We start from the raw sequence: 12,461 nt of genomic DNA on the forward strand, positions 1-12,461 counted from the left end.
GAAGAAATTTTGACTGGAGTGTCCCTTACAATACTGTCATGGTGTTTGAGTTATAAAGCTGGAAACCATTAAGATTATACTGACAAAATATTAAGTAAAGATACGTGAATTTGATGTTACCAAATGTTGCAGAACTTATCAATTCATAGTCCTCTGCCAGTTAACTTAAACTCTTGGACATCCCAGGACCATGAAAAAGACCTCCAACTCAGCCATCTCAGGGCTTGCCTTTGAGAACCAGAGAAAACCCATAAAGACCGAAGTGAGGGGCAGCTAGGTTGTGCAGTGGATAGAGCACTGGCCCTGGAGTCAGGAGTACCTGAGTTCAAATCCAGCCTCAGACACTTAACACTAGCTGTGTGACCCTGGGCAAGTCACTTAACCCCGATTGCCTCTCTTAAAAAAAAAAAAAGACTGAAGTGATTCAAAAAGGACTTTGCATTAAATTACAGAAATAAAATCAATTTTTATACTACACTAAGAATAAGCCAGATTTCTTAAAAGTATTCTAATAGTCATTCAAAAGGGCAGTTTAGCAATTATTTTCTCACTATATTTGAATGAATTATTCATTAATTTGTCATCTGACTATAGTAAACCCAGGTGGGAAATAATAAGTAGGTGGGAAGGACAAGAATAACTGATAGAAAGCAATTAATGATGTACTTTAAATAATAATGGATCAAATAAGAGTTTTTGTTTCCTCAGAAAAGCACAGCAGGGTGATTTGAGTTTTAAAGTCATTGTAAATGTTAACAGCCTCCTCGGTTATTGATATGATCTGTATCATACTTGTTCTGAACTATAGTATTAAAAAAAAATCTGGTATGTGTTAATCCACAAATCAAGGATAAAGGCATATAAGTTAGTCTGCTTGTATCCTGCAACATAGAAACAAGTACATTCCTAGAAAAATTAGTCCTCCTTTATATAAAAAATCTGATGAAGTTTAATACAAACTGCTTTATTTGCCATATGTAATGATGACATTTTTTAAAGACTGATAGAAATATGGTCAATATTCTGTATTTAGGAGATACTACTTAGATTGATATTTTTGAACATAATGTAGTACCTGGCTCAGAAAAATGGACAACCTGATTTTCTGATTGTAGTTTAGAAAGCCTAAATAATTTTAGATTGTGAGCCTAAGGGCAGGAACAAGTTGTGTATTTTTTTTCTTAGTTTGTATGTGGCTCTACTGAATATTGATAATACTTACAACTATGCCTATATACATGTATATAGAGACATCCACACATACTGACAAGATGTGAAATATTTAAAATTTTTCTTTCAAAATTCTTCTAAAACATACATATTTGTATATCTCAAAGATCTATAATTTTATCAATATAATTACTCTCTATACTGATGTAGCTCACAAACCCTTATATCTGAATAAACTGTTTCTTAAGTTACTATATTAAAAAAATTTCAAAAGATAAAAGAAACTTCAAGTGATAACAGTAGCAAAAGACAGAAATATTTCTTTTTATGTTTTGTCTAGTACAGTCATTAAAAACATCAGTTTTAAATGAAATGGTAGCTAATGTTGATTAATCATCAGAAAATGGAATGACATAAGATTAAGCTATATTCTTCTTGCGATATATTTATATGACTGTTACTGTAGTTACTTCAATCTTTGAAAAAGCCTGATTTAAAGACTTACTATGTGTATTTTTATTTTTTTCTGCTGCTGACATACTTTGGTGTCAAGTCTAACTCTTTTCCACTGCATTTTATGAAAGATTATCATGTTGCACACCTGTATCTAAGCTAGTAATTGAACAGTCATTCGTTAGTTCCTTTACCAAAGTCTCGATGTTTCAGAATGCTTTATTTGGTATAATTCATCTATTAATATAGTGGTGCCTTGCTTTAGGAAATCCCCAACACAGGATTGTGATTATTACTTTGATAGGATGTATTGATGTTAAAATTAGGATTTATAGTGTAAGCCAATCAAGTATTTATTAAGTGCCTACTTATGCTATATTTTCTCTTCAGCCTGAGATGTTATGTTCAATATATGATGGCCAACTCCAGTACTTTTGTATATTGGCTTGGTCTATGTTAGGCTCAAAAGTCCCCTTGCTATTTATACCATTAAAACAAGTTGCTTATATCTTTTGTTGGGTGGTTTTGTGATTTTTTTTTTAAACATGTTTAAATTAACACAAGTTGTTGAGGATTTAATTTGCTTCCAGATGATATGGATTAATTGTACTATAATTTGCCTAACATAGATCTGTGCATAATTTGGAAGTTGGGAAATGTGTGTGTGTATGGTTTTTATATAAGTTATTTATTGTAGCTAATATCTTCCACCCTTTTAAAAAATGTGTAGGTATATAGCCTATGTTCTTGTTTTATGTCAACACAAAACTTTTTTCTTTTTAAAGTAAAAAAATGTTACAATAATTTATTTTGTATACTGAAAATAATTTATCTTAATGTGTTCCTTTTTGGTTTCAAATTTCAGATTCTTGAGTTTTATACCTAGTTGTATTGTTATGTGGTTTTGAGCCAGTTGCTCAATTATTATTACTTGCCATTCTTTAAAATAGGACACTAATAATTATATGTCTGTAAACTTAGAGATTCTTAGATAAAAGGGGAATGGAAGGAAATTATACTACATATATATTGCAGCAATATAAAAAGAGAGAAATTAAACCTTGTAAATTAATAATAGCTTTTCCTCATGGGTGTAGTGATTTTGTTATGCTTTATAAACTGAAGTACATAAATTCTATAACCAAGAAGTCAGTTGGGTTGTTTCTTGTCCTTAGCAGGTGTTTGGAGGAGAAATCGTTGTATAGTTTCATTGAAAAGGAATTTGTATCTCCTCTAATTGTTCAATATGTACTTCTTTGCCAATATTCTCTAGGTGATTTATTATTCAAGATGCAAAAAAAGTACTTAGAATTTTTTTGGAACTTCGTTTTCCTGTCACTAACAGGATTTAAAGTGTCTAAGAATGATTATTGGTTTTTGTGTGCTAAGATTTCAAGTACACAAAACAGACACTATAAGAGGCTTTTCTATACTTTTTTCTTTCCTCTAGTTTCGCCAGTGATAATTAAAGAATGGGCTGCCTACAAAGGAAAATCTCCTCAAACACCAGAACTGGTGGAAGCACTGGCATTCAGGGAATGGACCTGTCCCAACCTAAAGAAACTATGGCTGGGGAAAGCAGTGGAAGATAAGAATAGAAGAATGAGAGCATTTTTGGCCTGTATGAGATCAGATACACCAGCAATGCTCAATCCAACTAATGTGCCCACTCACCTTATGGTGCTCTGCTGTGTATTACGGTTAGTATTTTATCACTCACTTTATTGCAGTTAAGTTAAATGTGAATTAGCACTAAAGTAAAACTTCAGTGAACCACAAAACTTAGACAATGTTATTTTCATTAATTGAACAAACCTTGGGGTGTCTGCTATGTATAAGGGGCTATGATGGGCCCTAATGGCAAGATTTCCTCTAGCTCTCTTTGAAGCTTAATTTTTACATGAAACTTTCATCGATCCTTTCTCCCTTGACTCTGGTAAAAGTATTCATTTCCTCCTCGTGTTTACTAGCACTTTGCCAGGGCCTTTGCCCTTGTCATATTTCTCCCTTGTATTTTCCGTATTCGTCTACACGTCCTGTCCCTCTTATTTAAACATTAGGCTCCTTGATACTGCTTAAACTAATGGAGAAAATACTGACCTTAGAGCCTGCGTGGCTCTGCTTCTTAGTATCTGGAGCAAGTAAGTAATTCGTAACCTTCAAGCCTTGACTGTAAAATGTGGGACATTCATACTCTCTTCCAGGTCTAAAGCTACAAACCTGTAACTGTCATTTTTCACCTTTATAACCTTGAAAACCGTTTTACACATAAGTGCAAACATTTGTTAAATTGACACCAACTGATATAAGCTTACAATGTAGCTAGAAAAATGATTCATACAGATACATATGATAGAAAATAAAGCTTTGAGCTCCACATCTGTAATCCTGAGCACAGAGGATGCGTTTTAAAAACTCTTTTTGCATTCTGCCTTCTGTCATCATCATGAGAGTTGCTGTTGCATGAATTTGTGTGCACACTCCCTTAAATGTAAGTTCTCTGAGGACAGGGGCTGTTTTTTTTAGTTTGTGTGTCCCTAGTACCTGACAGTGTCCGACATGTAGTAGATGCTTAATAAACATTGGTGAAATTCAGAGGCAGGATACCTCGTTGATATTGTTCATTAGCTCTGTAGTTGAAGAAGGCTCCTGACCTTTCAGAGTCTTAGGATCCTTATCTGTGAGATGACATCTGTCTCATCTCCAGAGCTATACAACTGTGCTTAATGACCGAAGTGCTGTAAGATTTTAGAGAAATAATAAGCATGTCCAGCTTTTGAGTTAGCGGGGCAAAGAGACAGACAAAAGAAAACGTCATGGAGGAAATAGTGTTTGAGCTAGATCCTGGTGAGTTAAATAATATTTCAGCTGATGAAAGTAATGGGAAGTAGGAGGAAAGAAATGCACCTGGAAAAGTACCATAATCTGTTTTGTGTGGTCAGTTTGCCTAGATTCTCTGATGGTATGAGGGATAATAATGGGAGATGAGAATGAAAAGTAAGTTGAAGGCTTTGTATGTGAACTTTGGAGTTTACTAAGGAGTCAGTAGAAAGTAACTGAAAATATGAGGGGTATAATATGATTAGAGTTCTGGTTTAAAGTTAATCTCTTAATAGGATATAGGATGGATTTACCATGTTGGAAGTAGAAATGGGGGAAGAACGGCAACATGCAATAGATTGTAATGGTAAAATCAACATTATTTGAGGATTGACTAGATGTTAGGAACAAAGGAGAAGAGAGAAGTCAAACGTGGCTGAAAAACAGGAAGAATGAAGATAACTTTAAGAGAAATGGATAAGGCAGGAGAATATTTGGAGATTACACGATTTCAGTTTTGAATATGTTGAATTGATGATGTCTACAAGCATCTAGTTTGAAGTATGTCTATAGCTCAGGAAATAAGCTCTAACTAAAGATAAAGCTATAGAAAAAAGTGACATGAAGTAGTAGTTGAAACGTTGTGAATGAATTAAAGATATAACCACACCTTGGGGAATTGTCTAATGGGTAGGTTTTAGAAGGGTTTTTTTTTTTTTTTAAAAAAAAGGAAGATTCAGCAGACTGTATGCTGTCACAGATGCCCCGGAAGGAGACTTGCAAAGGTTCTTTAGTAGTGTCAGATGCTACTGAAATGGTGAGTAGACTAAAGTGAGAAAGGTTGTTGGATTTGGTGATTGCTCACTCTATATAGAACAGGGGAAATGGAGACCAGATTTCAAGAATGTTCAGAAGTCAGTAGGAAATGAGTTAGAAGACAAGGGACTATTCTTTTTCAAGTGAATTTGCACAAATTGTAGTGAAATACATCACTTTATTTTGCTCCCTTAAAATATTATATTTTGACTATAGCTGGATTATTCTTTAAAGATTTAGGTTCAGGGTCTTTGTAGGGCAATTCTGTCCTTGTTGCAAAGTATTTTCGATACCAAAAGTATAGAAGATAAGCACAGTGCCTGGCATATAATAAAAGCTTAATAAATATTTGTTGATTCATTGCCCATATTTTAATAAAGGTTTCTTGGGGTTTTGGGGGGGTGTTGAAGTTACTGGGTGCAGCTTTCATTCAGTGTGTGCTTTTCCTTTTTAAAGCGTAGCAAAAATAATTCTGATCTGTTGAAAATTTTTTCTTAATCTTTCAGTATTTATCAGGCACCTACTATGTGTGAAACATAGTAATAGAAATAAAAAGATAAATAAGACAGACCTTGTTCTCCAAAGGGTTATAATCTAGCTAAGACTTCTTCAGTACTTGAAAAAAAGAATCTGTATTCTCTCTCTCTACTGGCATTTAAAAAAAACACCTACTTATTCTCTTGGTAGTCAACCTTCAGGTCATGAGTTTCTCCAAAATTAGCTAAGCGGTTCCTTGTATATCAAGATACAAAGTCCATTGCTAGCTCATACTGAGAACCTTTCCTGCTTGTTAAGATTTAACAGAACTTACACACAGCAGAACCTTCAAGAATCCAGAGTTACCTCCATATCAAAATGAAGGATTGAAGTGGACCTTTAGTCTGGCCTGCAGTTGTATATTTTCATCTTATTTGTAATGTTTTGATACTATCAGAAAATTAGTTGACCATTTAGAAAATAAAAAAGTTAATGTCTTTTTATGTGATTTTTTTTTCAAAATTCAGAAGTATTCCAAGATTATTTGTCATTTTAGAAAAAAATATAGGTGACAAAGTAACAGAAGATGAATTATAAGGGAGCACAATGGGAGACAGAAAAACCAGTTAGAAAGTTAGTGCATTAATCTAGAATGAGAGTTAAGAAGACTCAAATTAGAATATTAAGGGCCCTAGCAATGGTGGGGAAAGTATTATTTCGAAGTAGTTTCAAAGGAATTAAGGTTGTAGGAACAAAGGATGATTGGGCTGTATTAAATATGTGTATATAGTTTGAATCTGAAGGTTGAAGAATGCTGATGCCTTTAACAAAAAAAGTTTATAGATAAATTCTGAGATTTTAAATAGATTTCTGAAAAGTGTTCTTTCATACATACGCAAAATTTTCACAGTTCCCTGGGAAATAAACTGGTTTGAAATTAAAAGTGGAAAATCTATATGCCAGGAATCACGTGGGTGAAAAAATTGCTCTTTTTGGAGGGTTATAAAGTAAAAGACTAGAAAGCTAATGATCATTTCAGAAGACATTTACTGTAGACAGTACTTCAATGCACCAATAACTTAGTTGAAGAGTGGTAGCACTAGTGGTTGGTGCAAAGAACACTGGACTTGACATCAAAATCAGGTTCAATTTCTTCATAGGGAAAAAGGGACTGGAGGGAAGGTTATAGTGCTAGAGTAGCAAAAAAGTATTATAGCCTAGTTACTCCTCTGCAAAGATCTCAAAAACATACCAGACCAAATTCTGTTTTGTTTTTGTTTTTGTTTTTTTGGGGGGGCAATGGGGGTTAAGTGACTTGCCCAGTGTTACACAGCTAGTAAGTGTCAAGTGTCTGAGACTGGGTTTGAACTCAGGTCCTCCTGAATCCAGGGCTGGTGCTCTATCCACTGTGCCACCTAGCTGCCCCCCAGATCAAATTCTGATTGGGAAATCTAAGAAAAAGTCACAATGAGTCATTTTTCTAGACCAAGATGGTCTTAGGACATGACATGATAGATAATATCTGGCCAGGAGCTTACTACATATGGAGCATTCTAGCATCTTGGGACTAAAAGAGCCAAGAGAAGCATGTTATAGGAAAAGATCCCAGAGAATCCCTGAACTAGTGCAAGGTGTAGAAATGGGTGCCATGTGGCAGCTTTGTTGCTTATTACCAGTTTCAGGTTTGACTAAGGAGGGATTTGCATATGAACATGATGGAGAGGAGCTTTAGGTACCAGGCCCTGGCTGCATGCTGAGGAAAGAATAATTACAGAAGCAGAATAGTTTTGTGGCTGTGATCCCAGGAGCAGAGTCAGGGACTCAGTCCTAGCCTCTCATCCAGCTTGGAGTCCTGCAATGTAATAGCCAAAGCAAGAGTCCCAGTCCAGAGAGGAGCTGGCAGTTCAGTTGCTCTGGATCTACAGAGTCTCTCTGTGCACCTCTAATGGCTGAATCAATCAGTGGTTTACTGAAAATTCCAGCCAGGGACAAACCAACAGACCCAAACCTGCATCAGAGACTTGCTGAGCTTAGACCAGGACAGTGAACAGACTTTGCCCCAGATCTCATTACTTTGGAAGCACTGAAAGCACCACCCCCACCCCACGCCTAAGCTGTTAAAGCAGCAGGATTGCAAAACAGGACAGAAACTCAGACCACACATTTTCCACAGAAGTATTCAAGAGCCCAGCACTAACATAAAGTCCAGAATCAAGAAGTGGATTGGAAAATTGAGCAAACAAAGAATCCTACAATAAAGAGCTATTATCACAATGGTGATGGTCAAAATACAGACTCAGAAGAAGAAAATTACTGGAAAACATCTATAAGCAAAGCCTCAAAGAGAAAATACAGCTTGGACACAGTCAAGAATTAAAAAAAAAAGACAAAATTTATTTAGAAAATCATGAGAATGGTAGAGGGGAAATGGGGAAAGAAATGATAGCTATGGAAGAAAGGTATGAAAAGAAAATTAACAACTGGAAACAAGAGGTACAAAGCCTCATCCAAGAAAACAGTACCTTGAAAATTAGAACTGAAGAAATAGAAGAGATATCAAGAACTATTCAAAGACAAACAACTAAAAAAAATAGAAGAATATATAAAATATCTCATAGTTAAAACAAGTAACCTAGAAGACAGATCAAGGAAAGGTAATTTAAGAATTAGTGGACTACCTGAAAGCCATGACCAAAAAAAATTTTTAAAGGTCTAGATGGTTCATGAAATCATTAAAGAACACTGCTGAGATCTCTTTGAACAGAGGGCAAGGTCAAAATTGAAAGAATTGACCAGTCATCTCCTAAAAGAAATTCCAAAATGAAAATCCCCAGGAATATCATAGCCAAAATCCAGAGCTCCTAGATCAGGGTGGGAGGGTTGGGGAGAGAAGGAAGACCAATACTGAAAGTCACAAGGAAGAAACAATTACCAAGGAGCCACAGCTGGAATTATACATGTTTTAGTGATCGCAACTTTAAAGGTACACAGAGGTTGGGATATGATATTCTAGAAGGCAAAAGTTCTAGACTTATAGGCAGGTATAACTTACCAAGCAAAATTGAGTATAATCCTAGATCTTTAATGAAATGAAGAATTCTAAGCCTTCTTGATGAAAAGACCATAGCTGGGTAGAAAATCTGACATAACCAGAGTCAAGAGAAGCATAAAAAGTTAAACATGAGTGAACAATTGTAAGGGACCAAACAAGGTTAGACTGTATTCTGATATGGGGAGATGATATATGTAGCCCTTTAGAACTTTCTTATCAGGGCTCATTGAGGATTTTATTGTTTTGATGATCTTGAAATAGGAATTGAAAGGATGTGAAAAGAGGACTACATATACTGGGACTGAGGGGAAGGGAGGCAAATAATGGGGAAAATCATCTCATAAATGAGATATGCAAGTCAAATTCTACACAGTGAGAAGGGAGTGGGGGGCTAGGGATTGAGTGACACTTGAACCTCACTCTCATCTGAATTAGTCAAAGGAGAGAAAAAATAGAGAAGAATTAGACAACAGATACATTTTATCTTATTGGGGATCAGGAAGGAAAGGGGCTAAAAGAAAGAAGGAATAAAAGGGAAGGTAGATTAAGGGAGGCATTAGCCAGCAGCAAAACAAACTCTTAAAGAGGGGTTGGGGGAAAACAATGAAAGTATTTAAACATAGGATGGATAGAAATATTCAGCACTCAAAACTGAAGATGAATGGCATTAATTCACTCATAAAACAGAAAAGAATAGCAGAATGGATTAGAAACCAGAATCCTATAATAAGTTGTTGATGAGGAAGATGACTGGAGTAGAATCTGTTAAGCTTCAACTGAAGCTAAAAAGATTGGGTTAGCAATCATGCTCCCAGAAAAAGCAATAGCAGAGATAGACCCAATTACAAGTGATAAACAGGAAAACTACATTTTGACAAAAGGCAGCTTTGACAGCAAATTAATATCAGTATTAAACATGTGCATCAAAAGACATAGCATCTAAATTCTTAAAGGAAAAGTCAAATGAGTTATAGGAAGAAATAGTACAACTATAACAGTGGAGGAACACCAGTTTGCCCCCACTCAGACCTAGCTAAATATAACCAAAAAATAAACAAAAGAAATGAAGGTCCTGAATGGAATTTTAGCAAAGTTATGATATGATATGATATGATCTCTAGATTATACTGAATGGGGGGGAGGAATATACCTAAACTTAACTACATATGAATAGCTTTACAAAAATTGATCATCTAGTAAGGCATAAAAACATTACAAACAAATACAGAAAAACAGAAACATGAAATGTATCTTTTACTGACTCTAGTGCAGTAGAAATTGCATTAAATTAAAGGTCTTGGAAGCAAGGATTAAAAAATAAAGTGAAATAACTTTATTATGAAGTGATGGGTCAAAGAACAAATCATGGAAGTGATAATTTCTTTTAAAATGGGGGAAGAGAATAAGCATTTATATAATACCTACTATGTGCTAAGTGCTTTACAAATATCATTTCGTCTGATTTCCCACAACAACCTTGGGAGGTAGGTGTCATTACTACCCCCATTTTATACCTTAGGAAATAGTGCATAGCAGAAGTTAAGTGACTTGCCCAGGCTCACTTAGCTAGTATCTGTAGCAGAATTTGAACTTGGGTCTCCCTGATTCCAGGCCCAGTGCTCTATCCATTGTGCCGGTGGAGAATGGCAGCAGTACTAAAATTTGGGGGGGATATAGCCAAAGAAGTACTTAAAGGAAGATTTATATCTATAAACACCGTCATGATTCAAAGAGCGAAAAGAACAGACAAATGAAATAGTTATGCAACTAAAAAAGAAACCAACACATTAAAAATCTACAAATACCAAAACAGAAATACTGAAAATCAGAAAAAACTAACAAAATTTAAAGCAGCAAACTATTTGAACTGATAAATCCATGAGTTTAAAAAACCCAAAACATAAAATAGATAAATCATTAGCAAACTCTTTTTTTTTTTTTTAGTCAGGCAATTGGGGTTAAGTGACTTGCCCAGGGTCACACAGCTAGTAAGTGTTAAGTGTCTGAGGCCGGATTTGAACTCAGGTACTCCTGACTCCAGGGCCGGTGCTCTATCCACTGCACCATCTAGCTGCCCCAGCAAACTCAATTTTTAAAAGGAAAGAAAATGAAATTGCCAATCTCAAAAATCAAAAAGGTGAAATAACCAATGAAGAAAAAATAAATTATTAATAACTATTTTGCCCAACTATATGCTAAAAAGACTGACAATGTAAATGAATATTTACAAACATATAAATTGTCCAGATTAACAATAGAAAAGCAGTAAAATGCTTATATAATTCTATCCTAGAAAAATTGGTATTAGGAAAATTATAAATGCATTTGACCATATTAATTTTAAAAGCCATATGATTATTTCAGTAGATGCAGAAAAACCTTTTGACAAGATACAACACCTATTCCTATTTTGTTGTTTTTTAGTTGTGCCCAACTCTTCATGACTTCATTTGGAGTTTTCTTGGAAAAGATACTGGAGCAAATTGCCACTTCTTTCTCCAGGTTATTTGACAGATGAGGAATTGAGGCAAACAGTATTAAGGGACTTGCCCAGGATCACATAGCTAGGAAGTGCCCAAGATGATTTGAACTCATGAAGATGATGGGTCTTTCTGATTTCAAACCCAGTGCTTTATCCACTGCACCACCCAACTACCCTAACTATTCTTGTTTAAGGGGTTACAATGCATAAGAATTAACAGAGCTTTCCATAATCACAAAGTAGTATCTAAAACCAAGAACCACAGTTATCTGTAATGGGCTTGAATTAGAGTACTTTTAAATAAGATCAGAGATAAAAGCAAGGGTATGCATTACAAACATTACTATTCAATATAGTGTTAGAAATGCTAGGTATAGTAATAAAACAAGAAAATAAAATTGAAGGAATAAGCATAAGCATTTCTACAGGTCATATTATAGTTTTCTTGAACCCAAAAAAAACAATAACTAGCAAAATTTCAGGATATATAAAGTAAATGCATACAAATCATCTACATTTCTGTATATTGCCAACAAAATCCAACAAGAAGAGATTGAAATAGAAATCCCATTTAAAATAACTAGAAGCATTATAAAATGGTTGGGAGTTGACCTCTTAAATACACACAGGCAGTATAGAAACACAGTTACAGAACACTTTTCTCAAAAAAGGCACCTGAATAATTGGAGACATACTAATTGTTCATGAGTCAGCCAAGCTAATGTAACAATAGTGACGGTGCTGCCTAAATTTGCTATGTCATTACAATTAAACTAGCAAAGAATTATTTGGTAGAGAAAGAAAAAATAATAGAGAAGTTAGTTGATAAGATTGGGTATATAATATCTGGAAGCAAATAAAAATAGTAGTTTAGTGTTTGAGAAACCCTATGATCCCATCTCTTAGGACAAGACCTCACCATTTAGTAAAATCTTCATGGAAAACCAGAAAGCAGTTTGGCAAAAATTACACATAGACCCACATCTTATATCAATTACCTAGCTCCAGATATGGATACATGATTTAGACATGCAGGTTGACATCAAAAACAAATTAGAGACACAAGGAAGAAATTTCCTTTCAGCTATAGTTAGGGGACAAGTTCATGACCAAACAAAAAACAGCAAAGTTCCTAGGAGGTAAAATGGACAATTTTGAGTATAGAAAATTAAAAAGCCACAGAACAAACAA

At 34.8% G+C, this 12,461-nt stretch overlaps 1 protein-coding gene across 1 annotated transcript in view; it reads left to right on the forward strand.

Moving 5' to 3' along the window:
* Positions 1-12,461, forward strand: part of FAM120A (family with sequence similarity 120A) — a 156,247-nt gene that overhangs the window by 104,558 nt on the left and 39,228 nt on the right. The window contains 1 exon segment of the mRNA XM_043984196.1: positions 3,074-3,323. Coding sequence (XP_043840131.1) covers positions 3,074-3,323 — 250 coding nt within the window.

Source organism: Dromiciops gliroides, chromosome 1, assembly GCF_019393635.1.
Source record: "Dromiciops gliroides isolate mDroGli1 chromosome 1, mDroGli1.pri, whole genome shotgun sequence".
In the NCBI taxonomy this organism is placed as follows: Eukaryota; Metazoa; Chordata; class Mammalia; order Microbiotheria; family Microbiotheriidae; genus Dromiciops; species Dromiciops gliroides.